General features: G+C 61.5%; 3 protein-coding genes across 11 annotated transcripts; 2 read left to right on the plus strand and 1 right to left on the minus strand.

Moving 5' to 3' along the window:
* Positions 1-738: 738 nt before the first annotated feature.
* NLRP6 (NLR family pyrin domain containing 6) lies at positions 739-9,637 on the plus strand. 2 transcript variants are annotated; one of them, XR_009187440.1, is made up of 9 exons: positions 739-1,769; positions 2,427-2,704; positions 2,853-2,891; positions 3,069-4,848; positions 5,650-5,742; positions 6,799-6,969; positions 7,625-7,792; positions 8,148-8,582; positions 9,504-9,637. XR_009187440.1 is itself a non-coding variant. In XM_004474891.2 (8 exons), the coding sequence occupies exons 1-8, from the start codon at positions 1,741-1,743 to the stop codon at positions 8,284-8,286; spliced, it is 2,697 nt and encodes an 898-aa protein (XP_004474948.1). In that variant the 5' UTR covers positions 739-1,740; the 3' UTR covers positions 8,287-8,860. The 2 variants fall into 2 exon arrangements, 1 of the variants encoding a protein (XP_004474948.1); XM_004474891.2 differs by lacking the exon at positions 9,504-9,637 and having other exon boundaries at positions 8,148-8,860.
* Positions 9,638-10,226: 589 nt separating this feature from the next.
* On the plus strand, positions 10,227-23,254 carry PGGHG (protein-glucosylgalactosylhydroxylysine glucosidase). 8 transcript variants are annotated; one of them, XM_058304852.2, is made up of 14 exons: positions 10,227-10,336; positions 10,786-11,065; positions 11,374-11,584; positions 11,667-12,102; positions 12,694-12,813; positions 12,968-13,099; positions 13,947-14,058; positions 14,195-14,267; positions 14,352-14,488; positions 14,636-14,769; positions 14,842-14,937; positions 15,092-15,189; positions 15,261-15,472; positions 20,975-23,254. In XM_058304852.2, the coding sequence occupies exons 1-14, from the start codon at positions 10,259-10,261 to the stop codon at positions 20,980-20,982; spliced, it is 2,127 nt and encodes a 708-aa protein (XP_058160835.1). In that variant the 5' UTR covers positions 10,227-10,258; the 3' UTR covers positions 20,983-23,254. The 8 variants fall into 8 exon arrangements, with proteins under 8 accessions (XP_058160835.1, XP_071073972.1, XP_023439387.1 ...); XM_071217871.1 differs by having other exon boundaries at positions 14,352-14,477; XM_023583619.3 differs by lacking the exon at positions 20,975-23,254 and adding an exon at positions 15,544-16,177.
* IFITM5 (interferon induced transmembrane protein 5) lies at positions 17,681-19,060 on the minus strand. The gene is made up of 2 exons (XM_004474913.5): positions 18,566-19,060; positions 17,681-18,167 (listed from the first exon to the last, which is right to left on the minus strand). The coding sequence occupies exons 1-2, from the start codon at positions 18,767-18,769 to the stop codon at positions 17,955-17,957; spliced, it is 417 nt and encodes a 138-aa protein (XP_004474970.2). The 5' UTR covers positions 18,770-19,060; the 3' UTR covers positions 17,681-17,954.
* Positions 23,255-25,914: the final 2,660 nt, after the last annotated feature.

Here is a 25,914-nt window from a genome sequence, read left to right on the forward strand (position 1 = left end):
AAAGTCACCACAAAGTCTAAATTATTTTTTAAAGTCATCCTTTGGAAGTAGCTCTGCTTAGAAGATATACCTTGTGGATGATACAAATCTGGACTAAACTGCCACTTCCACCCAGCTGGCTCCACCGTCCTTTCCTTGGCTTATTTCCTTTTCCTGGTCTGCTACTCCTTTCTCTCCCCGTCCCGCCCTCCTTGCCCTCTCCCATCCCCAGCCATGCTCTGCCCCTGGCCCCTCTCTGCTCACAGCCTCCTGCCTGCATCCTCACCTTCCACTGCCCACCTCACACCTATGGCCAAGGGTTCCCAGAAATGGGGCTCCTTTTATCAAATCCCCTTCAGGGGCTGTTATCAGCAGATGCTGAGTTCACGGAGTGCGGAGTGCGGGAGTCCACTCAAGGTGGGTCCCTCTATGGAGATAGGGAGGTCATGACCTTGGCATTCCCAAACAACAAGCCTGGTGACCCTTCCACCCCGCAGAACAAGCAGGAGCAGGCACCTTTCTGCTCCTCTGTCCTGGGCCATCGCTGCCCTGCAGCCCTCAATGTCCTCAGATAACAGGAAAAGAGCATTTCAAGGAAACGGTCAACAGAGCTGGTGAGAGGCAGAATGGGATCAGAACTGGGTGGATCAGGGTTAGAAATCAGGACTCTGTTGTTAACACTTGACATTGCTTCAGAGTCGCAAGGACTTTGTGCACATGAGCCACTCTCACTGGGATCGCCAGAGCCCAGGGGAGGAGCCTCAGGTAGGGACAGTGCACACCTGCCACCGCTGGAGCAGCGTCACTCGGGCCAGGCTTCAGACACGAGACCTCTGCAGGCTCAAGAAGGGGGTGGACTTTGTGTAAGTACGGCCAGTCCTGGCTCTGCTGTCCCAAGGGGAGTGAGTGCAGTGACGAGGACGCAGGGGCATGGGCCCGGGGGAGCGAGCACCGGGCAGGCCGTCCTTGTGCATCCCCCTGCCTCCACCGACTCCTGGCCCCAGAGGCGTCGGGGAAGCTGCTCATGTCCTGGCTCCCGACAGAGCTGCGATTCTGCACAGGGAACTTGACAAGGCAAAGCGCTGCTGAGGAAACAAATGGAGACACTTCAGAGCTCAGAAGTACGTGGCTGGAGCCTAGCACTCCACAGCTGGGGCACATGCACACGCACACAGCAACCGCGCACATTCACCCGGGGCCGCACAGAGTGCACCTCCGCGTGGTCTCTTGCGGCCCCGGGGCAATAGCACACATTCACTTTCCAAGTCCAAAGCTGCGTTGTCCTTTGCCCAGGTCGGAGTTCGCGAAGCTCGGGTGGGCAGTGCTGCTTTGCAGCCATCTCGCCCGCCCTCTTGTTCTTGGAGTGCCCCTTTCTTAGGAAGCCTTCTTTCACCGTGACTTCGGGATTTACCCCTCCTGATGCCGTAAGATTTCAGGCTGGCTCTAGGTCAGCCCCTCTTCCACATGTTCCTACACACGTTACCTGCCCACAGGTGTGCCTCCAGCCACACCCTTGGGTTCTCAGGGAACCCTAACCAAATAAAGGAGTCAGTAGAAGATCAAAGGTCACCAAGTCAAGCTTTTAAAGGGTGGTGTGCACATGCGCCAGCGTCTGACCTTGGCACTGCGGCTTAGTCTGGACCAGGCCACTGCTGGCGGTGGACATGGCTGCGGTTTGACCTCTTCCTTGGACTTGGCTCCAGGCGGGCTGGGGAAGGCTCGGCGCTCTGATTCCTGTGCTAGACCCAGGGTCAGGACTCCATGGGTGAACCAGAGGCCTCCGGTTCCAGGTGAGTCCCGGCTCCCAGAGCGGCCCCCTGGACCCTGACAGGTCCCGCCAGGAGGGCGGTGGGTTCCTCCTCATCCTGCTTCCCCCTGGGGCTCTACGTGGCCCTCCCATCCTTCCCCTACTGTCCTCCGGGCTCAGGATTCTAGGGACTCCCTCCCCACACAGAAGGAACCCCCTGAATTCTGACCTGTGGCCCTGGCAAGGCCCTGGGAGGACACTGCCCCAGGTGGGGTGGGGTTCCGGCAGATGGGTGGTGGGCTGGGCAGCCCCTCTCAACGACTTCCTTTCAGGGGTCTCACTCTGCTCCAGGCACCCAGGAAGGGTGGGCGGGGAAATAGGACCAGCCCTGGGGGAGGCCTTGCTCTCCAGGGTCCGCCCTGGCCTTGCCAGGTGTGTGGGAGGAGGGTGGGGGAGGGCCGGCGGCCTGGGACCCCGAGCCCCTAGGGCCTGGTGAGCCGAGAGCAGTGCGCCCAGCGAGCCCCCTTCACCATCGGAGCAACTGGCGGCGGGGCCTGACTCAGCAGGGAGCCTGGGACCCCGGGGTGGGGTGTGGCCGATGCCAGAGGCACCCCCTCCACGAGGAGCTTGACGCGCGCGCTGGCCTGGGGCGGTCTGGGGGGCCAGCGTGCGCCTGACCCCTGCCTGCCCCCACCCCCAGGGAGCGCCGCGACGCCGCCGCCCGCGAGCTGCTCCTGGCCGCGCTCGAGGACCTGAGCGAGGAGCAGCTGAAGCGCTTTCGCCTCAAGCTGTGGGACGCGCCGGCGGGCGGCCGCAGCATCCCGCGGGGGCGGCTGGAGCATGCGGACGCCGTGGACCTGGTGGAGCGGCTGGCCGAGTTCTACGGGCCGGAGCCCGCGCTGGACGTGGCCCGGAAGGCCTTGAAGAAGTCGGACGTGCGCGACGTGGCTGCGCGCCTCAAGGAGCAGCGGCTGCAGCGTGAGCGCGGGGGCCGGAGGGGGCGCGGGGGTCGCCTGGGCAGAGACCGGGGCCATCCTCCTCTCGCGGGCCCGGGGCTTGCAGCCCGGGCGCTCCTGTGGGCGGCTCGACCCCGCCCGGGGGGCCTCAGCGCTCGTTTCCCTTGCAGGGCTCGGCCCCAGCCCCTCGCCGCCGCTCTCGGTGTCAGGTAGGTCCGTGCCCTGGTGGGCGGCGGCGGCGGGGCCCGAGCTGACCCAGGCCCCCCGGGGGGTCTGGGCAGCTGGTTGAAGGAGAAGCGGGGGCTGGGGAGGGGGCCGGGGCGGGGCTCAGCTCCGAGGGGGCTGCCAGCTCGCCTGTCCGGCCCTGCCGCCCCCGTCCCCTCTAGACTACAAGAAGTTGTTCCGCGAGCACGTGCAGCAGCAGCACGCCAAGGTCAAGGAGAGGAACGCCCGCTCCGTGAAGATCAGCAAGCGCTTCACCAAGCTGCTCATCGCGCCCGAGAGCGCGGCGCTGGAGGACGAGGCGCTGGGGCCCGAGGCGGGCCTGGGCGCGCGCGGGTGGAGTCCGGAGCCGGTGCGCGCGCGGCGCTCGGACACCGACACCTTCAACCGGCTGTTCAGCCGCGACGCGGAGGGCGGGCGGCCGCTGACCGTGGTGCTGCGCGGCCCGGCGGGCATCGGCAAGACCATGGCGGCCAAGAAGATCCTGTACGACTGGGCGGCGGGCAAGCTGTACCACGGCCAGGTGGACTTCGCCTTCTTCATGCCGTGCCGCGAGGTGCTGGGGCGGCCCGGCGCGTGCAGCCTGGCCGACCTGATCCTCGAGCAGTGCCCCGACCGCGGCGCGCCCGTGCGGCAGATGCTGGCGCAGGCGGAGCGGCTGCTCTTCATCCTGGACGGCGCCGACGAGCTGCCGCCCGCCGAGGCCGCTCCCTGCACCGACCCCTTCGAGGCCGCGGGCGGCGCGCGGGTGCTGGGCGGGCTGCTGAGCAAGGCGCTGCTGCCCTCCTCCCGGCTGCTGGTGACCTCCCGCGCCACGGCGCCCGAGCGGCTGCAGGGCCGCCTGCGCTCCCCGCAGTGCGCCGAGGTGCGCGGCTTCTCCCACAAGGACAAGAAGAAGTACTTCTACAAGTTCTTCCAGGACGAGTGGCGGGCGGAGCGCGCCTACCGCTTCGTGAAGGAGAACGAGACGCTGTACGGGCTGTGCTTCGTGCCCTTCGTGTGCTGGATCGTGTGCTCCGTGCTGCGCCAGCAGCTCCAGCGCCGCCAGGACCTGTCCCGCACCTCCAAGACCACCACGGCCGTGTACCTGCTCTTCATCTCCAGCATGCTCAGCTCCGCGCCTGCCACAGGCGGGCAGCAGGTGCAGGGCGAACTGCGCAAGCTGTGCCGCCTGGCCCGCAAGGGCCTCCTGGGGCACAGGGCGCAGTTCTCCGAGAAGGACCTGGAGCAGCTGGAGCTGCGCGGTTCCAGCGTGCAGATGCTGTTTCTCAGCAAGAAGGAGCTGCCCGGCGTGCTGGAGAACGAGGTTGCCTACCAGTTCATGGACCAGAGCTTCCAGGAGTTCTTCGCCGCGCTGTCCTACCTGCTGGAGGAGGAGGGGGCGCCTGGGGCACCGGCTGACAGTGTCAGGACGCTCCTGTGCTCCGAGGTGGAGATGCGAGGCCACCTCGCACTCACCACCCGCTTCCTCTTTGGGCTTCTGAACACTGAACGAATTCGGGACATCGAGCGCCACTTTGGCTGCGTCGTCTCGGAGCGGGTGAAGCAGGAAGCCCTGCTATGGGTGCAGGGCCAGGGCCAGGGCGTCACCGTGGCGGTGCCAGAGAAGCCAGAGGGCCCTGAAGGGCTCAACAGTTCCGAGCCGCTGGAGGAGGACGAGGAGGATGAAAACGAGGAGCTCAACCACCCTCTGGAGTTGCTGTACTGCCTGTACGAGACGCAGGAGGATGCATTTGTGAGGCAGGCACTGCGCAGCCTCCCAGAGCTGGCGCTGGAGCGAGTGCGCTTCAGCCGCATGGACCTGGTGGTCCTGAGCTACTGCGTGCGGTGCTGCCCCCCGGGGCAGGTGCTGCGGCTGCTCGGCTGCGGGCTGGGCACTGCTCAGGAAAAGAAGAAAAAGAAGAGCCTGGCGAAGCGGCTGCGGGGCAGCCTGGGAGGGAGTGGGTGAGTGTGAGCCTCGCACGGGCGGCCTGAGAGCTAGTGCGTCCATGTGCACCTGAGCTTCTACCTGGACCCTGGGGGCTTGACTGGAGACGGGAGGGAGACATGTTAGGTCCCAGGGCTGCGGTCACCCAAACCCCTTGCTAGGTCGCCATCCATCTTTCCAAGATGTTCTCCCTGAGCTCACTCAGCCACCCACATGCACGGCGGCGCCCCCGGCTGGCCCCAAGGCTCTGAACCCCCCCATGCTGCCTCCCCACATTAGGCTTCCTCACAGCCTACCCCAGAATGCACCTCCTGTGCCCTGAACCTTTGCACCTGTTGTCCTCTACACCCAGCACACTCCCGGAAGCCTGTCCTGGCTCCCCGGAGTTGCCTGCCGGCCACCCTAGGCCAGGAGCATCTGCGCCTGCTAGCTCATCCAGGGCACAGCCAGGGGGCTGTTGTATTTAGTGCCAACCCAGCCCCTGACACAGGGGCTCAGCGTCTGTGAAGGGAATGAGCATTGGGAACCCAGCAGGCTGGGCCCAGGGACACCCACTGCAGGTGTGAAGGCAGACGCAGGTGCCCCAGGTGCAGGCAGCTTGCCCCCCTGCTCCCACACAGGCAGGAGCTGGCAGGGAGGTGCTGCCCTCTGGGGTCACGGGAGGGGGGGGCAGGGGGAGGAAGGGACAAAGGGCTTCTGGCTCAGCCTGGGCTTGAGGGACAGAGTCAGCTCCGAGCCCCCAGGCCCAAAGGAAGGAATTGCTTATGGGAGGGAGGGGCTGAAAGGTGAGCAGGTGGTCTTAACTTCCTGTCTCCCAGGAGTTCTCGAGCCACGGGACAGCATCCAGTCTCTCCACTGCGCCCACTCTGCGAGGCCATGACTGACCAGCAGTGTGGCTTGAGCAGCCTGACGTGAGTGACCCCCCCCCCAGGGCTTCCCAAAGAGGGGGCTCAGAGCTGGGGGCCAGGGGCAGGGGCAGGGGTGTGATCCTGTGTGAGGAGAGGAGTGGGGAGGTGTGGGTCAGGCTGAGAGCCGGTGGCTCTGGTGACTGGGGCTGGGGCTGCCAGAGGAGGGAAGAGGGGGTGGGGGCCCTCCCAGATTAGGCGCTAACACAAAGGAGGGTCCTGGCCCCAGATCAACGGGGAAGTAAAGCCAGGGTGCATTCTGGGGAGGGATAAAGAAGTCAAGTGTATGTTCCTTCCCAAAGGAAGGCTGCTAAGTGCACTTGGAGAAAAAGGGGGGCAGGGTGCCCCACGACCACACTGGCCAACAGAGCTCGGCCTCCCTGTGAAGTGGGGCGCATAGGTTGTGCCTCAGAGGGCTGAGGTGAGGATTAAGAGAAACGACACATGCTTGGCAGTTTGTGCGTAATAACTTTCCAGGAATTGTTAGTGGCCACAAATAAATGAAAAATAAGAAAAATGACAAGAGCTGGTGCCGAAGGGTCACGGTGAGGTGTAGCATGCATCAGTGTTGGCGTGGCAAATTAGTTTGGCACTTGGTAGAAGGGGCCTGAGATAAACTTATTCTCAGGAGCCATAAGTGTTTGCATTTGGCTGGGAATGCTGCCACTAAACGAAATGCACAAAGGTGTTTGTCACAGAATTGTCTTAATGGCCAAGACTTGAAACAATACGCCTGCCTGACCGCTGGGAATCGGCTAATAACTGGGGCCATTCTTGATGTGACGGGCTAGTGTACGGCAACTTGAGATGGCGAAAGTAAGGCTTGTGTAGGCTGATCAAAAGACCCATAACGGTAAAAAAAAAGCTGACACAGCATGGCATCGTGTGGAAAAGTGGAACACAGCAGCACGTGTGCCAAGTGGCTGCACTGTGGGTCCAGGAGGCAGCGCAGCACCGGCCTCCCACCTGAACCCCAGCCACGGAGAGCTGCGCAGTTTGCACAGCGGGGGAGCGGTGAGGTGACCAGAGGCCCAGTACAGACCCTATGCTTCTTGACCACAGGCTGTCTGGCTGTAAACTCCCCAACACGGTCTGCCGGGACCTCTCAGAGGCCCTGAAGGTGGCCCCCGCCCTGAGGGAGCTGGGCCTCCTGCGCATCGGGCTCAGCGAGGCGGGCATGCGGATGCTGTGCGAGGGCCTGGCCTGGCCACGGTGCCAAGTGCAGACACTCAGGTGAGGCCCAGCCTGGGGGCGGAGCAGAGGGAGCTCAGGTGAGGCCCAGCCTGGGGGCATGGCAGAGGGAGCTCAGGTGAGGCCCAGCCTGGGGGCATGGCAGAGGGAGCTCAGGTGAGGCCCAGCCTCGGAGCAGGGCAGGAGGGAGCTCAGGTGAGGCCCAGCCTGGGGGCATGGCAGAGGGAGCTCAGGTGAGGCCCAGCCTCAGAGCACGGCAGGAGGGAGCTCAGGTGAGGCCCAGCCTGGGGGTGGGACAGGAGGGAGCTCAGGTGAGGCCCAGCCTGGGGGCATGGCAGGAGGGAGCTCAGGTGAGGCCCAGCCTGGGGGCGGGACAGGAGGGAGCTCAGGTGAGGCCCAGCCTGGGGGCGGGACAGGAGGGAGCTCAGGTGAGGCCCAGCCTGGGGGTGGGACAGGAGGGAGCTCAGGTGAGGCCCAGCCTGGGGGCGGGACAGGAGGGAGCTCAGGTGAGGCCCAGCCTGGGGGTGGGACAGGAGGGAGCTCAGGTGAGGCCCAGCCTGGGGGTGGGACAGGAGGGAGCTCAGGTGAGGCCCAGCCTGGGGGCGGGACAAGAGGGAGCTCAGGTGAAGCTGAGCCCGGGGGCAGAACGGGAGGGACTGGGGCCCGGGCACCTCCTAAAGGTCACTGTCCTCTGCAGGGTGCAACTGCCTGGCCGCCAGGAAGTGCTGCAGTACCTGGCAGGCCTGCTCCGCCAGACCCCAGCCCTGGCCACACTGGACCTCAGCGGCTGCCAGCTGCCAGGCCCCATCCTGACCGCCCTGTGCGCAGCGCTGCAGCACCCCCGGTGCAGCCTGCAGAGCCTCAGGTGGGGATGGGGCATGTGCTGGGGCCCTGGGATGGGTGGAGGGCGGGGGGCTTCCACCAGGGCCCTCCCAAGGGACTGCGCTCAAACACAGCAGTCTTGACTCCTGCCCTTGGCCTTGACCAGTCTCTGCCTGACCAAATGCCCATCTGTTGTCCAGTGCACCAGGCCACAGTCTGGCCATTTGACTCCCCAGAAAGCATTTGTTTTCAGCCGCTATCCCTTCCTCCAGCCTTTGCCTAAGACCCCGTCATCCCCCAGTCAGGCCCTGGCCCTAGCTCCTGCCCTTTCTCCAGGCCCTGGCCTGGGCCCCCTTCCCCTCCCTGACTGACCCTCTGACCTGTCCATGTGGCTACAGTTTGCCCTCCAAGGAGCTGAGCGAGCAGGAGCTGCAGGAGCTGAAGGCTGTGAAGTCGGCGAAGCCAGGTCTGGTCATCATGCACCCTGCACTGGACAGACCCCTGGAGCCTCCCGAGGGGGTCAGCAGTGTCCTCTGAGTGGCCAGACCATGGAGCGGCGACAACAGTCAGAGCCCTGCAGAGGCGGCTGCACCTGGAAGGACGGGAGGACGTCGTTCTCTGCCTCTGGGCACCTGTGGGGCAGAGGGGCAAGTGGACAGCCCACCCAGGCCCAGGATGTGGCCCCCCACCCCACCCCCAGTGCTCCTTCCTCTCCTGGGACCCCCCAAGCACCTCCCAGCAGCAGTGGCCCCAGAGCCCCCATCACTTGAGCACTGACAGCCTCTCCTGGTCTCCTCAGCAGAGACCCTCGTGCTGACCCGACCCTCGAGCACGTGAGCTTGTTTTCGTCTCGTTTCTGCCATGTTGACCATTTCCACGAGGGAACGGAAGCCCTGGGTGGGCTGCCCCGAGCCCTGGCATCTGCTTCCCACCATGGGTTCAGCCGGCTCTGGGCACCCCAGTCCTAGGCCAGGCCCTACCACTTCCTGGGGGGAAATTCCCTTCCAGAATCCACCTGTAAAGCCCCTCATTCCTTCACTGCCGAGAACAGACAAAAACCCCTGCCCTCCTGCAGCTGGCATTGTGGGCAATAAATGCACATGATACCTAACATGACAATCACGGGATATGACACGGCAGATACACACGTGGCAGGAGCCAGTAAATGCAGGGGGGAGTGAAGCCGAGAGGAGCAGCCAGGGCTTCCCAGTTGGAGGAGGGGGTCTCGGTAAGGGCAGGAATTTGAACACAGAAGGGAGGGAGCGAGCCGCGGGCCCCACACTGTCCTGAGGAACAGTGCTCCAGGAGAACGTGCAAGAGCCTCGACGTGGAGAGAGCCGGAAGGTTCCAGAAAGGGCAAGGAAGCTGGTGCAGCTGCAGTGGGAAGGGGGCAGGGCAAGGAGACAAGGTCAAGAACCGAGGTGGGGCCTGGCAGCCCCAAAGGACTTTCATTCCGCGTGAGGTGGGGCAGTGCAGGGCTCTGGACAGGGGTGTGTGTTCTGGTTTCCTGGCTGCTGAGACGAAGGCCACGCGGTGGGCTGTCCTGACCACAGGGGTCGGCTGGCTCTTGCATTCGGAGCCGGAAGGCTGGCTTCCTCCCCGCGTGGCATCTTCTGGCCGCCGGCGGTCCTGGAGTTCCGTGGCTTTGCCGTGACGTGGCGGCATCTCCTCCCTTCTCCTCCGGGCTCCGTTGACATCCAGCTTCTGGCTGGACGTGGCTTCTCTCTCCGTCTGACTTCCACTGTCCTGTAAAGGACTCCAGGAATTCGCATCAGCCCAGCCTGACCCAGGGGGCCACAGCCTGACTGACGTCACGCCTTCACGAGGTCCAGTCGACACTGGGTGCCGAGCAGGAGGGTGTTCAACGGGACACACGCAACTCCCACACGTCCCGTGTCTGTGTTGACAAGGGCTCGAGGGCAGAGCAGAAGCGGGGAGCCCAGCGAGGGGCGGCTGCTGCTCTGGCAGGAGGTGGGCACTCAGCTTCGAGGGCAGGTTAGCCACGGCTCTGTCCTGGCAGCTGGGGGGGCACTGGAGGTTTCGGGGAGATCTAGAGTTGGGTGTGGACCTCTTGGATCTGAGACCCCCCAGTGGAGAGGATGGCTGACCCTGAGTCTGGGCTTGGGGGAGGGCAGCCTGTGGCGGTGCCCAGTTGGCACCCACAGCCCTCGGGGAGCATGGTGGGCCCAGGCTGGGCAGGGGCACCACGGTCTGGGAGAGGGGCCTGGCGTGTGGCCAGCACGAGGCAGGGGGGGCCCGCAGCAGCAGCCTGGAGGGTGGCGGGGGCACAGCCAAACCCCACCCCACTTCTGGGTCCAGGCCCCGTGCTAGCCCCTCCCCTCGGCCCCTGCGTGTCCAGTGTAGGCACAGATGCACCCGGTGGCCAGGAGGGGGCTGCCCTGCGTCCCCAGCTGTGAGCAGGCCGCCTGGCCTCCAGGCAGGAGGCTGCCCCGCCTCTTCCCTCGGCTGCCGGGGCGGGACCCTGAGCCCTTCCTGGTGACGCGGCCCCATGGCGACTTCGGCCTCCAGACCCTGGAGGGGCAGCACCGACCCCGAGGCGGAGCCAAGGATGCAGGCTCCCGCCCAGGTGGGGGCTGCGAGCGAGGGGGAGGCCGGGGAGGGGCTGCCAGCGAGGGGGACGCCGGGGGAGGGGCTGCAGTGAGTCCCCGGGCGGCCTCCCCACCGGAAGCTCCTTCCCTGCCCCTGCCCAGGGTCCCTCCCTTCCACGGCCCGCCCCTCCCACGCCCTACACGCTCCCCAGCCCTCATTCTGGCCTCCTCCCTGTCCTGGGCACCCAGGGGACAACGTCCCTGGGCTGCAGCCCCCCACTTCTGGTCCCAACCGCATGACTGTGGGGAGGGGTCTCCCAGGGGGCCTGAGAGCAGACCAGGAAGAACAACGAAGGGTCCGCTGGGGTTCTCAGGCGACAGTTTGGGGACTTCGTTGGTCCCGGAGGTCAGGTGAAGGGTCCCCTGGGAAGCAGGCCCTGGAAGAGCAGGGCTGCCCCGGGGCCCCCATCTCCCGCCCCCTCTCCAGGTCCCTCAGGTCGAGCGCTCTGTGAAGGCTGCCGGCGAGGACCCCACCGTATTCGCAGCCCACTCTCTGCCCAGTGACCCTCGCCTCCTGGCCACAGTGACCAGTGCGTACCTGGGAACGCGTGTGTACCACGACACCATGCACGTGAGCGGCGTGTACAATGGGGCTGGGGTCAGCACCCACCGGGCGGCCCTGCCCAGCACCCTCAACGTCCGGCTGGGGGCCCCTGCAGGGGCAGGGGAGCAGCTGACTGAGACCTTTGCTCTGGACACCAACACAGGTAGCGCAGCCTGACCCCACCCTCGTTTCAGCCCACCCTGACACCTGCCAAAGCAAAGGGGGCACAGAACAGCCACGCAGCGGGGGCAGGTGCTGGCCTCAGCCTGGGGTCCACCCTCCCTCCTGGCAGGCCGAGCGGGCCCCTCAGACTGGCTGGAGCCTGGGGTCACCGTGCAGAGACGCCCGAGGTCGGAGGGGCTCTGCTCTGGCCGGGGAGGCGGCAGCTGTCAGCTTCCACGGTGGCCCTGAGTGGGGCACAGGCACCGCCCCCCTCCTCGGCTCCGAGGTGACCGCGGCCCCCGCCCCCAGGCTCCTTTCTGCACACCCTGGAGGGGCCCCACTTCCAGGCCTCCCAGCGCCTCTACGCCCACCGCACGCTGCCCCAGGTCCTGGTGTCCAGCGTGACCGTCGCCCGCCTGGCCGCAGGGCGCCAGCCCGTCACGGTGCAGCTGCAGGCCGCCTTCTCCCCAGAAAGCCCCGACCTGGACCTGCACCTGGGCCCTGACCTCCAGGGTGCCCGGTGAGTGGGCCACGGGGCCGGCCGAGGGCAGCAGGGCCCCGGGCAGCGGCGGGGAGGCCCTGACAGCACCTCGCCCTTGCAGGCACCTCTTCGGTCACACACTCGTGCCCGAGCAGCCCGGGGGGGCGCACCAGGAGGTGCACGTGCTATGGACGCCAGTGCCCCCAGTTCTGACCCTTCCAGAGGACGAGGAGGACCGGGCCTGGGAGTTCCTGACTGCTGTAGGCAGCAGCCAGGCAGAGGCCCAGGCCCGCCTCGTGGAAGCCCTGCGCCTGCAGGCCCAGGGCGCACTGTACACGGCCCACACCCGGGCCTGGGCCCAGCTCTGGGCAGGCTGCGGCCTGGAGGTGGCAGGGCCCCTGCCCCTGCGCCAGGCCCTGCGCAGTGCCCTCTACTACCTGCTCAGCGCCCTGCCCCAGCCCGGGGCCCCAGGACACATCTCCCACGGCCTCAGCCCTGGCGGCCTGTCCAACGGGAGTCAGGACGAGTGCTACTGGGGTCACGTCTTCTGGGACCAGGTGCAGCCCTCCCTGTGGTGCGCAGCGTGTGGGGCTGGGGGTCGTGGGGCAACCCAGGGCTGTGGCAGGCAGAGAAGGCCTCCTGGAGGAGGAGGCATGGGAGTTTGGTGGAAACATAGGTGCAGAGGCCTAGAGGGGGGGCTTGCATGGAGTGTGGGGAGGGGCTCGCAGCGGGTGTGAACAGACCCTCATAGAGAGCATGTCCTGAGGGCTGTGGGGGCATGGGGGCCCCGACCAGGGCAGTGACGTTGACAGAACTGTGTTCCAGCAAGCCTCGAGAGGCCTCTGCGTGGGGCGAGGGTGGAGGGCCTGAGAGTGGACAGGCATGGGGCAGGCGCTGCCTGGGGGCTGCCAGGCATGGCGCCGTGGAGGGGGCAGGAGCTGACCCAGGCCCGCTCTGGGGTCAGCCGAGGCCTGGCGGGCAGCGAGCAGCGGAGCCCTCCCTGCTGCCACTTCCCCGTGCCCGGGCTCTGGCCGAGCCCCGGGGGTCCCACATGCTCGCTGGGCAGCCCAGGAGACGGCCTGAGCATAGGGTGCTGGGGAGATGGGCCGGGCACGGCCTCTCCCGATGGAGGGTCCTTGTGCTCCCAGGACCTCTGGTTGTTCCCGAACGTGCTGATGTTCCACCCGGAGGCCGCCCGGGCGCTGCTCGAGTACCGGGTCCGCACGCTGGGCGGCGCCCTGGAGAACGCCCGCAGACTGGGCTACCAGGTGAGGCCGGCCCCCGCCCCGGGGGCCCAGGAGACGGCCAGCCCCATACCCCTCCCTGGGCCCCCTCTCAGTGGGGCCAGGACTCTGGGTCCACTACCCCAAGGCGGGGCGACTGCAGGCCCCAGAGCAGGGTCCAGTCGGCTTCTCCCCACAGGGCGCCAAGTTCGCCTGGGAGAGTGCGAGCTCTGGCGAGGAGGTCTGTCCCGAGGATATTTACGGGGTCCAGGAGATCCACGTCAACGGGGCCGTAGTTCTGGCCTTTGAGCTGTACTACCACACCACCCAGGTGAGGCGTCGCCCTGCCCGCCAGGTGTGACCATGCTGCCCAGGTGAGGCGTCGCCCTGCCCACCTGGTGTGACCACCCCACCCAGGTGAGGCGTCGCCATGCCCGCCAGGTATGACACCACCCAGGTGAGGCATCACCCTGCCCACCAGGTGTGACCACACCACCCAGGTGAGGAGTCGCCCAGTCCACCTGGTGTGACCACACCACCCAGGTGAGGCGTCGCCCTGCCCACCTGGTGTGACCACCCCGCCCAGGTGAGGCGTCGACCTGCCCACCAGGTGTGACCATGCTGCCCAGGTGAGGCGTTCCCTGCCCGCCAGGTGTGACCACACCACCCAGGTGAGGTGTTGCCGTGCCCGCCAGGTATGACACCACCCAGGTGAGGCATCACCCTGCCCACCAGGTGTGACCACACCACCCAGGTGAGGCATTGCCGTGCCCACCTGGTGTGACCACACTGCCCAGGTGAGGCATCAACCTGCCCGCCAGGTGTGACCACACTGCCCAGGTGAGGCATCGCCCTGCCTGCCAGGTGTGACACAGCCCAGGTGAGGTGTCGCCCTGCCTCCCAGATGTGACCACCCCTCCAGGTGAGGCATCACCCTGCCCACCTGGTGTGACCACACCGCCCAGGTACCACCCACACCCCCCCTCCTTGCCTGCCTCCCTGGGGCCAGTCCTGCCGGTCTTCCTGGCTGGGGGTGGGCATCTTAGAGCCAGACCCACGTGTCAGGGGTTCTGACCTCGGAAGCGTGGTCATTAGAGCAAGAAATAGAGGAGGGAAAAGATACAGTGAGCTGACGGTGGCTGGAGTTGAGGTCATCTCGGCGTGACCTGCCGCTCCAGGACTTGCAGCTCTTCCGAGAGGCCGGTGGCTGGGAGCTGGTCAGTGCCGTGGCCGAGTTCTGGTGCAGTCGTGTGGAGTGGAGCCCAGAGGAGGAGAACTACCACCTGAGAGGTGAGGACGGGGCAGGGGCGGGTGTGCCCTGGGGGACCCGTGGGGGCGGGGCTCCCGTGGGGGCGGGGCTCCCGTGGGGGCAGGGCTCTTTCCAGGTCCCTGGTGTGTCGAGCACCGCCTTGCGCCCTGTCCCTAGGAGTCATGCCCCCCGATGAGTTCCACTGCGGGGTCAACAACTCCGTGTACACCAACGTCCTGGTCCAGAACAGGTGAGGCTCGGGTGGGCTGCCCACCCTACCCCGCCCCACCCTGCCGTGCAGGGCCCAGCGGCCTCACGCCCGCTGCCTCCGCAGCCTGCGCTTCGCCGCCGCCCTGGCCCGGGAGCTGGGTCTGCCTGTCCCCGGCCGGTGGCTGGAGGTGGCCGGGAAGATCAAGGTGCCCTTCGATCCGAAGCGGAACTTCCACCCCGAGTTTGACGGGTACGAGCCCGGTGAGTGGAGCCCGAGGCCCCGCGAGGCTCGCCTTCCCGCGTCCCGCCCCCAGGCCGGGCGTGGAGTGTCCGCACGGGACGTCCCCTCCGGACACCCCCTCGCGCGCCCCGGCCTGCGCCTCCACGTCAGCAGCACCTGCCCCCCAGGAGAGGAGGTGAAGCAGGCGGACGTCGTCCTCCTGGGCTACCCGGTCCCCTTCCCCCTCCGTCCTGCCGTTCGGAGGAAGAACCTGGAGATTTACGAGGCAGCGACGTCCCCGCGGGGCCCCGCCATGAGCTGGGTGAGGAGGCGGGTGTGCGGGGTGGTGGGCGCAGCCCGTCCCACCCGGGCTCACTCGGCTCTCTGACCTCAGAGCATGTTTGCCGTGGGCTGGATGGAGCTGAAGGACCGGGCGCGGGCGTGGGGCCTCCTGGAGAGGTGCTTCGCCAACGTGGCCGAGCCCTTCAAGGTCAGCTGGCCGCCAAGCCCCCAGCCCCGCGCCGGCCTCGGCGCGGCCTCCTGGGCAGGGAGGGGCTGGGCCCCAGGCTGACCCGGGTGCTCCTGCCCCGGGCGACACGGCAGGACGGCGCCCGGGGGTCCCGTGCTGACCGCCCTGCCCCCAGGTGTGGACGGAGAACGCGGATGGGTCGGGCGCCGTGAACTTCTTGACGGGCATGGGCGGCTTCCTGCAGGCGGCCCTCTTCGGGTTCACGGGGTTCAGGTGAGAGCCGCGGGTGGGCGGGGGGCAGTCCGCTGCCCAGCCGGCCCCCCCAGAGCTCCCCTCACCCACAGGATCAGCAGGATGGGCCTGGCCTTCGACCCCTCGTGTCCGGCGGGCGTCTCTGGAGTGCGCATCTGGGGCGTCGTCTACCTGGGGAGCAGGATCAGCTTCTCCTTCTCCGAGGACACCGTGACCATCGAGGTCACGGCCCGGGCAGGGCCCTGGACGCCCCCGCTGGAGGCCGAACTGCAGCCGTCAGGGGCTCGGCTCCCCCTGCCCCCAGGTGCGTGGCCCCAGGCATGGGGGGTGGGCCCAGGGGCGGCCCACCCAGCTTCTCTGTCCTCTCCCCTCCAGGACACAAGGCCAGCTTTCCCCTCTGCGCTGGTCGGATACAAAGGTGCCCCCTGTAGCGCCTCGTGGAGGGCCGGAAGCCGAGGCTCTGAAGACCCTGGACCCCTGCCCCGGAGCCCCCAGCCCCCGCCCCGAGCCCCTCCTCAGGGGCTTCGGCACCATATCCGGCCCCCTCTTGAGCCCCTTGCAGGCGCCCAGGCTGACCGCACGCCCCGTGTGGGCGCGGCCTGCTCCTGTAGGGAAACCCTGTAAGGCCGGGTGTTGAAGAGGTCTGCAGCCCCCACGGCAGGCGCTGCCCCCGGTGCCTCCCACACGTCCACGCCAGCGTCCCCGCTCTGGCCGCCGCACGGCTAAGCTCCCTCTCCAGGGTCCCGCTCCTCACCACCTCCTGCCGCGCCTCTCTGGGACCCTGCAGCCGGCCCCAGCCTTCGCACGGCAGCTCATGTCCGCCCTGAGGCACAGGCCACCGGAGAGCCCTGGTAGAGCCGCCAGCCCACGGGCTGAGCAAGTGTGCTCCTTTAAGGAGCCAGTGTGCTTTCCTCCCTTTGAAAGTGACAGGTCAGGTCTCCCTTTTCACTTAGGAAAAGGGGCCACATTCTTGGTGCTGGCAAAATATCATTATTCCATTTTCTTTGTCTTTGGTGGAAGTGTCAGTCCTGGGCAGACAGACCAGGGAGGGGTTAATGGGGCTGGGGGCTGGGGCAGCCAGCAGCCCCCTCAGTGTGCTGTGCCCCTGGGAGGAGCAGGGGCTCATCTCGGCACGGGCCCGCGGTGGCAGGGGGCCCTCCCAGTGGCCGTGTGTGCCGACAACTGCGTGTGCTCAGCGGGCGGCCCGTGGGCAGCTGGGGGGGGCAGGAAGGGGGCAGCGCCCATCGGTATCATGGTTTAAATTGGGGGTCCCCAGAAGGGGCCAGGTCTACCCACACACTCCATCCTCAGCGCCTGGGCAAGGGCCGCTTCGGCCCGTGCCCCTCACCACGGCGGGCCCTTCCTCGGGATGTGCACAGCACATGCTCTGACTTGGGGACAGCGTCTGCTTCCAGCCTCCGTGTCAGCACAGATCAGCCAGTGCCCCCGCTTCACCCAAACCTGCTGACACCTGCTTGGGGCCCACCTCCAAGGCGGCACCGGCTGTCCCGGCTCCCAGCAGGGGCTGGCACAGGGCTCTGTCTCCCGGGGCTACTCGACCGGGCATGCCCAGTCCTCGGAGCCCAGTGTAGGACCCGCGCCGTCCACACGCAGCTGCCCCCAGTGCTCGCGTGCGGCCGTCACTGCAGGGACTTGACGGCCAGCCGCTGCTGCGGGAGCAGGCAAGCAGGTGGGGCGCTCAGGGAGGGAAGGGGTCCTGGGCGGGGTCTGCAGACCCAGAGCTGCCCTAGTTAATGTTCCCTGCAATTAGCGCTGTCCTCAGCCAGGCCACTGCGAGGCCCAACGGACCTTGGCCCAGCCACACAGGGCGTGAGCATGTCCCACAGCCCCCCTCGTGGCCCTGCTGGATGGGGGGCCTGTGTTGGGCACAGAGGGGCGGGGATGCAAGGCCTTGCCCAGCACATGAAGCTCAGGCAGCGGTGCCCCACTCTGCTCTGCTTCTCCACGCAGCTGTGAGCGTGTGTACCTGGGAGGGAAGGAGGGAGGCAGACGCAGACGCAGCGCAGGTGTGGCGTGGCCCGTGCCATGCTGCGTGTGAGTGTCTGCGCATGCGCCCGGCCTCGCCGGGGCTGTCCTGCCCTCCCAGTCACCCTCACTGGCCTGAGAGGGCGCCCATGAGAGCTCAGAACCGAAGGGACACATGGTCCGGACAGAGTGACCCAGAAGGACCACAGACAGGACAGAGAAATGCTCAGGGACCGGGTCAAAGAGAGGACTCTACGTAAACTGCACATGCACACGCGTGTGCACACACACAGAAGGGGCACACCCACAGCGTTCTGGAAAAGCCACTAAACCACAGCCCGGCGAGCAGCAGAGCTCAAACCCTCAGTTCCCAAACTCGGTCCTAAAATAACCTGGGCCTCCGCCCCAGAGGCCGCAGGGGCCGTCCAGGGCTCGAGGGGGGCTGAGGAGGTCCTGGGTAGAGCCCCCGCAGAGGACGCGGCCCCCCACCCCCCAGCCGGGAACGAGCCCCAGGAGGCACTTTCTGGGTCGAGGAGCTTTTAATGTGCAGGGGGTGGGGGGGCAGGGGTTAGGGAAGGGTGGGGTGCCCCCGGGCCAGGGGCCCTCGAGGTTGGGGTGCAGTCCCTGGGGTCTGAGCGGGGGTCTTCTGGTCAGAGTTAGGTGCCCCGGGTAGGCTGGAAGCTCCAGGTCTCACCCAAGACCCCAGGTCCGGGCGGGGCTGGGACGGACCCCAGGAGGGTGGGCTCTAGAGGGGCCCCGGGCCGCGGCCTGTCCCAGGGCGGGCGTCCCTGCGCCAGGACTCAGTCGTAGTCTGCGTCGTCGAACCTGGTGGTGAAGAAGGCGGCGGAGCCCTTGGCCAGGCGCGACAGGTGCAGGGCGCCGGTCACCACCAGGGCCAGCAGCAGCAGCGGGGGCACCAGCGTCCACATGGCCGCCAGGATGTTGTAGCACTTGGCTCTGGAGCCCAGGCGCCGCGCCGCCTCCAGGTCCCCGGCCACCTTCTGGTCTCGGGCCTGCGGACAGGGGTCAGAGCCACAGGCAGGTCTCTACGCGTCCTCGGGGGCCCCAGCATCTGTGTGGGGGGGTGGCCTCCACCCACTCCCTTCGCTGCCCCCCACCCACTCCCTTCGCTGCCCCCGTGGGCATGAAGGACCCCAGCCCAGCTGGCGGCTGGACGGGTGGCTGTGGGGGCTGGCCCTGGGGTCTGAGACCCCCACCCCAGGGCTGCGCACGGGAGGGGGCTCCTGACAGGGGCATCCCGGCCTGTGAGAAGGCCCTGCTTGGTGAGAGCCTTGCGGCCGCCCCGGGCCCCACGCTCTGTTGGGTGGGCTGGCACCGCCCTCGAGGGCAGCCCCTCCTTTGCCCAGCAGTGCCCGACCTCACCCGAGTGGGTGAGGCCCACGCGTCCCACCTTCACGGAGTAGGCCAGGGCCAGGAAGCCGAGGCAGCACAGGTTCAGGTAGAGGGCGCTGAAGACCGACCAGACCAGGTGGTCGCGGGGAGGGGGGCGCGGCGCCGCGAGCGCGAGGACGGTGTGGGCGGCGCCGTCGGCCTTGCGGGGCGCCGGGGCCCGGGGGTCCTCGCGGGGGTCCTCGCGGGGGTACGCGGTGTCCATGGGTTCCAGCGCCGTCTCGCCAGCGAGGCTCCGGCTGCGGGGTGCGCGCCCCGGCCGCTCTTATAGCTCGGCGCCTCCCGCGCGTCCGCGCCGCCCGCTAAATATAGCGGCAAATTACAGGCTGGGGCCGCGGCGCGCCCTCCGGGACCCCGGGCCGGGGCGGGCGCGGGGCCGCGGACCTCCCACCGCGGGGCCGCGCGCGGAGGGCAGGGGGCGTGCAGCGGGGCGCCCCCGGGAGCCGCGCCCCGGCGCCGGCGGGGACCCGCGCTGGCCGGAGCTTTCCGGGGAAACTCTCAAGCCACTTAGGCGCTCGGGGTCGCAGTTTCCTCTTCTATAGAGCGGGCATGTAATTCCCACTTCCTAGTCCGCTCATTCACCCCATTGAGTGTCCCCCGGGGGGCGCCCCCCCCCGCCCACAGCAAGCCCAGGAGGCGGTCAGGGTGGAGAAGGGGCGGTGGGATGCAGGAGACGGGGTCGCTTTAAGGAGAGGCCAGAGCTGGGCACAGGGAGAGGCAGGGGCTGAGGCTCTTGGGGGGGCGGGGGGGGGGACCGAGGGGCCGAGGGGTTAGAGAAGGTGTTAGTTGAGCCCAGACCCAAAGGCCCAGGGGCCGAGTTTGGGTGACCGTAGGCCAGGCGGTTTTCCTGCTGCTATGCGGGTCCTCCTGACCCTCGTGGAGACGCCTCCCCCGGCTCCAGGACCGCGCCCTTGCCGGCAGCGCGGACTCCCGCTTCCCCGAAGTGTGGCTTCTCCTTTGCAAAGGCCACCCGCACCCAGAGGCTGGACCCAGCCTGTTCTCCCCAGCCCGGGGCGGGCGGCTCCGAGGCTGGGGCGCCTCACGCGCACCTCAAACCCGACTTCCAAAGGAGACCCCTCCAGGCTCCCTGGGGCCTGCTTGCCCAGCCCCCCCCAGCGCGGGTGACTGTGACCCTGCCTGTCCAGTGGCCAGGACGAAGCCCTGGCGCTCGGAGGGGCAGCCCCCCCAGATGTGAGAGGGCTGCTGCCACCCCATGCTCCGAGTGGGGCCTGTGGCCCGGGGTCTGGGGATAATGCGGTGGATGGGGCCTGCACCCCAGTTTTAGAGAGTGTGGACACTACAGTGCTTGGGGAAGGGGGGCCCAGGCACTTAAAGGGGTGCTGCCCCCTTCAGGCCCAGAGGGCACAGGATGGTCCACAGACGGCGCGCGGGCTCTGGAATCCAGTGGCACTGACGCTGCTGGGCTGTGGACTTGCCAGCGATCCACAGCCGTCTTCCTTCCAATTTCTTCCTTCTGGAGTGGCATGTCTATCCTAAGCCTATCCCACAAGTGTATCTTGGAAGCAGAAAAATCATTTTCTAGGTTTCACAGGTCCACAGACAGGGGAATTGTGCCCCAGGACAAACCACACCCATAACTCATTTTGATGAGACTGTTTTGCGTTGTTACTGAAATGGCTTCAAGCTTTGGTTATACTGGATGGGGTGCATGTATTTTGCATGTGGAAAGAACATGTCTTTTTTTTTATTGGATTGTCTTTTTATTGTTGAGTTGTGTGAGTGCTTCATATATTCTGAATACAAACCCTATATATATATTTTTAGGAGGTACTAGAGATTGAACCTAGGACCTCATATGTGGAAAGTAGGTGCTCAACCACTGAGCTACATCTGCTCCCAGAACCTGACTTTTTGAGGTCAAGAGGGCAGACTGGAAGGCTGGATTCTGTACCTCCTCAAAAGGCCTGTCTTCCTTCCTTCCTTCCTTCCTTCCTTCCTTCCTTCCTTCCTTCCTTCCTTCCTTCCTTCCTTCCTTCCTTCCTTCCTTCCTTCCTTCCTTCCTTCCTCCCTCCCTCCCTCCCTTCCTCCCTCCCCTCCTTCCTCCCTCCCTCCCCTCCCTTCCTTCCTTCCTTCCTCCCTCCCTCCCTCTCCTTCCTCCTTCTCCCCCTCCCTCCCTCTCCTTCCTTCCTCTCCTTCCTTCCTCCCTTCCCTTCCTCAAAAACTAAAATAAAAAGACAATACAGTTGGATAAAAGCATATATTTCTCAATTAAAGGTACTGGATACATATACTTTTTTAAAATCATACAATATGTTACATGATATATTTGGTTCATAGTAATGCAATCATACAGTATCTGTCCTTTTGTGCCTGGCTTGCTTCACTCAATATAATGTCCTCTAGGTTCATTCACGCTGTCATATGTTTACAACTTCATTTCTTCTTACAGCTGCATAATATCCCATCATGTGAATAGACTACAGTTTGTTTATCCATTCATCAGTTGATGGACACCTGGGTTGTTTCCAGTTTTTGGCAATCATGAAAAACGCCACTATGAACATTGGTGTGCAGATGTCTATTCATGTCTCTGCTCTCAGTTCTTCTGGGTATATACCCAGTAGTGGTATTGCAGGGTCATGCGACAAGTCTATATTCAACTTCTTTAGGAACTGCCAAACAGTCCTGCACAGTGGCTGGACCATTCTGCATTCCCACCAACAATGGATAAATGTTCCTGTCTCTCCACATCCTCTCCAACACTTACAGTTCTCTGTCTTTTTAATAGTGGCCATTCTGACAGGTGTGCAATGATATCTCATTGTACTTTTGATTTGCATTCCTCTAATCATTAGTGATGTTGAGTATATTTTCTTGTGTTTGTTTGGATTTTTTTTTTTGTCATTTGTATTTCTTCTTTGGACAAATATCTGTTCAAATTTTTTACCCATTTTTAATTGGTCATTTGTCTTTTTATTGTTGAGTTGTAACATCTCTTTATATACCCTTGATATTAAACCCTTTTTGGACATGTAACTTGCAGATATTCTCTCCCATTGAGTCAGCTGCCTTTTCACCCTTTTGATAAAGTCCTGTGAGGTGCAAAAGTGTTTAATTTTGAGGAGGTCCCATTTATGTATCTTTCCTTTTGTTGTGCGTGCTTTGGGTGTAAGGTCAAAAAACCACCACCTATTACTAGGTCTTGAGGATGCTTCCCTACATTTTCTCCTAGTAGTCTTATTGTCTTGGCTTTTATATTTAGGACTTTGATCCATTTTAAGTTGATTCTTGTATAGGGAGTGAGATAGGAGTCCTCTTTCATTCTCTTGGTTATCGATATACAATTCTCCCTGTATCATTTGTTGAAGAGACTGTTCTGTCCTGTTAACATGAACTTGATAGGTTTGTCAAAAACTGGTTAACTGTACAGGTGAGGGTATCTTTCTGGACTCTCAATTCTATTCCACTGATCGATGTGTCTATCTTTATGCCAGTACTATACTGTTTTGACCACTGTAATTTTGTAATATGTTTCAAAGTCAGGCAGTGAAATTCCTCCCACCCCAACTCTTCTTTTTTTAGAATGCTTTTGGCTATTCAGTTGCATTTTCCCTTCCAAATGAATTGGTAATTGCAAAAGACATGCTCTCGGTCTCAGTCTGTGTTCCTGCGGAAGTGAACCCCTTGGTAAATACGTCCCGTGAAGATGTATCAGCTACGATGTGGCAGACTGGGTCGTCAGGGTGGACCCTACTTCACAATGCTGGGGGCTCTACGCAGAGGAGCCAGGGACCTGCAAGAGCAGACACTGTGAGGCCCAGAGCCCAGCCCAGGAGCTCGAGGGCGCGGCAGCCCCAGGACGCCGCAGACTGCAGGACAGCCCGGCCTGGCCACAGCCTTGCTTGGGGACTTCTGGCTCCAAAACCGTGAATCAGCAAATGCTTGTCGTTTAAGCCCGCCCACCGTGTGGTGTTTGTCATAGCAGCCTGGCAGTCTAAGACATAACTGTAATATATGTTATTGTTTTGCTGTACCTTTTGTCCATATGTAAGGCCTCTCTGTGTTTCTTGTAAACTGTTTCATCTTGCAATGGTCTAGCAGCCCCCACTCTACTTGGTTACTATTACATATCTTTTTCATGCTCTTATTTTCAAATTATTTGTATCTTTAAATCTAAAGTGAGTCTATTGTAGGCAACATATAGATGATCTCATTTTTATATCTAATCTGCCAATCTCTGCCTTTTAATAGAATTAACTCATATGTATTTAATGTGATTACTAATGCAAAATGATTTAATTCTGCAATTTGGCCATTTGTTTTCTGTATGTCTTATGTTTTTTTGTGTGGTTTTTTTTTTGGTCCTCAATTCCTCCATTACTGATTTTTTAAAAATTTAGTTGATTTTTATTGTAGTGTACCATTTTGATTCCCTTTTTCTTTCCATTTCCTTATATATTTTAGTTATTTTTTTAGTGGTTACCTTGAGGATAACAAATAACTTGGTAAACTTACAGCCATCTAATTTGAATAATGCTAACTTGTTTTCCTTGGTTTACATACTCTGTGCTGCTATATATTTCCATCCCTCCCCCTTTGTATTCTTACATCACAAATTACATCTTGATACATTCTATGTCCTTTAACATAGATGTATACATTTTTATGAATTTGCCTTTTATATACTATAGGAAAAAGAGAGAAATTACAAACCAAACCAAAAGAAAAATACTGCCAGCTTTTGTATTTACCTATGAAGCTATCTTTTCTTGTATCCTTTTTTTTTTTATGACTTAAAGTTACAGTTTAGTGTCCTTTTATTTTAGCCTAAAAAACTCCCTTTAGAATTTCTTCTTGTAAATCAGTTCTATTGGTAGTGAACTCTTTCTGGAAATTCCTTTATGCCTTTATTTCTCTTCCTTTTTTTTTTTTTTTTTTTTTAGGAGGTACAGGGGATTGAACCTGGGACCTTGTACATGAGAAGCAAGCACTCAACCACTGAGCTACATCCACTCCCTCTCCTTCATTCTTAAAGGGTTGTTTTATCAGATATAGAATCCTTTATGGTGGTTTTTCCTTTCAGAACTTCAACTATGTCATCCCACTGCCTTCTGGCCTCCAAAGTTTTTGAGGATAGGGAAGCAGACTTGGCCCAGTGGTTAGGGCGTCCGTCTACCACATGGGAGGTCCGCGGTTCAAACCCCGGGCCTCCTTGACCCGTGTGCAGCTGGCCCATGCACAGTGCTGATGCGCGCAGGGAGTGCCGTGCCACGCAGAGGTGTCCCCCGCGTGGGGGAGCCCCACGCGCAAGGAGTGCGCCCGTGAGGAGAGCCGCCCAGCGTGAAAAGAAAGTGCAGCCTGCCCAGGAATGGCGCCGCCCACACTTCCCGTGCCGCTGACGACAACAGACGCGGACAAAGAAACAAGACGCAGCAAATAGACACAGAGAACACACAACCAGGGGAGGGGGGAGTTAAATAAATAAATAAATCTTTAAAAAAAAACAAAGTTTTTGAGGATAATCAACTGTTAGTCTTATTGAGGATGGCTTGTGTGTGACGAGTTGTTTCTCCATTGCTGTTTTCAGAATTCTCTGTCTTTAGGCTTCAACAAGGCTTTTATATGTGTTGATGTCAGTCTCTGAGTTTGCCTATTGGGAGTTTGTTGAGATTCTTGGATGTGTATATTCATGTCTTTCATTAGAGTTTGGGAATTGTTTGGCCATTATTTCTTCAAAAACTTTTTCTACCCCTTTATCTCTCTATTGTACATCTAAGACTCCAATAATACATATGTTGATTTGTTCAATGATGTCCAAAAGGTCCCTCAGGCTCTGTACACTTTTCTTCATTCTCTTTTCTGTGCTTCATACCAGATAATTTCAATTGCTTTATCTTCCAATTCACTGATCCTTTTACCTATCTGCTCAAATATGTTGTTGAATCCCTGTAGTGAGTTTTTCATTTCAATTATTGTACTGTTCAGCTTCATAATTTCTGTTTGGTTCATTTTCATAATTTCTAAATCTTTACTGGTATTCTCATTTTGTTTGGGCATTGTTTTCCTAATCTTCTTTAGTTCTTTGTCCATGGTTGTTCCCTTTATCTCTTCAACATTGTATTAGTCAGCCAAAGGGATGCTGATGCAAAAATACCAGAAATTGGTTGGTTTTTATAAAGGGTATTTATTTGGGGTAGGAGCTTACAGACACCAGGCCATAAAGCATAAGTTACTTCCCTCACCAAAGTCTATTTTCACGTGTTGGAGCAAGATGACTGCTGATGTCTGCGAGGGTTCAGGCTTCTTGGGTTCCTCCTTTCCAGGGTCTTGCTTCTCTCTATGTTCAAGGTTCCTTTCTTTCTGGGTCTTGCATCTTCCTGGACTCAGCGTTCCTTTCTTCCTGGGGCTTGCTTCTCTTTCCTCTGTGAGCTTACTTCCTGGGGCTTCAGCTTAAGTTTTCAGCATCAAACGCCAACATCAAAAACCCTCAACTCGGGGAAACGGACTTTGGCCCAGTGGTTAGGGCGTCCATCTACCACATGGGAGGTCCGCAGTTCAAGCCCCGGGCCTCCTTGACCCGTGTGGAGCTGGCCCATGCGCAGTGCTGATGCGCGCAAGGAGTGCCGTGCCACGCAGGGGTGTCCCCCGCGTAGGGGAGCCCCACGCGCAAGGAGTGCACCCATAAGGAGAGCCGCCCAGCGCGAAGGAGGGAGCAGCCTGCTGAGGAATGGTGCCGCCTACACTTCCCGTGCCGCTGATGACAACAGAAGCGGACAAAGAAACAAGAAGCAGCAAAAAGACAGAAAATAGACAACCGGGGGAGGGGAGGGGAATTAAATAAATAAAAATAAATCTTTAAAAAAAAAAAACAACAAAAAAAAAACCCTCAACTCTGTCCTTTGCCAACACCCTAATGATGTGGCCCAATCAAAGTCCTAATCATAATTTAATCATGCCCAGATGCAGACCAGATTACAAACATAATCCAATATCTATTTTGGAATTCATAACTATATCAAGCTGCTACAAACGTATTTAAGAGAGTTGAGTTAATGTGTTTGACTAATAGTTTCAATATATGAGTTTTCTCATGAATGGCTCCTGTCAAATTCTTTTTTCCTTTTGTATGGGCCATATTTTTCTCTTTATTTGTATGTTTTATAATTCTTTGTTGAGAATGGACATTCCGAGATAATGTTGTGGTAACTTTGGAAATCTAATTCTCCACACCTCAGATTGCTGGAACCTTCGCTGTGGCTTTCCCAAACTCTTTTTGCTCCCAAAGGGGAAAGGAAGATGTGATGGTTAGGTTATTGTGTCAACTCAGCCAGGTAATTGTGCCCAGTTGTTTGGTCAAGCAAGCACTGGGTTAACTAATACAGGGGCATT

The sequence above is a fragment of the Dasypus novemcinctus genome, chromosome 10, assembly GCF_030445035.2.
Source record: "Dasypus novemcinctus isolate mDasNov1 chromosome 10, mDasNov1.1.hap2, whole genome shotgun sequence".
NCBI lineage: Eukaryota > Metazoa > Chordata > Mammalia > Cingulata > Dasypodidae > Dasypus > Dasypus novemcinctus.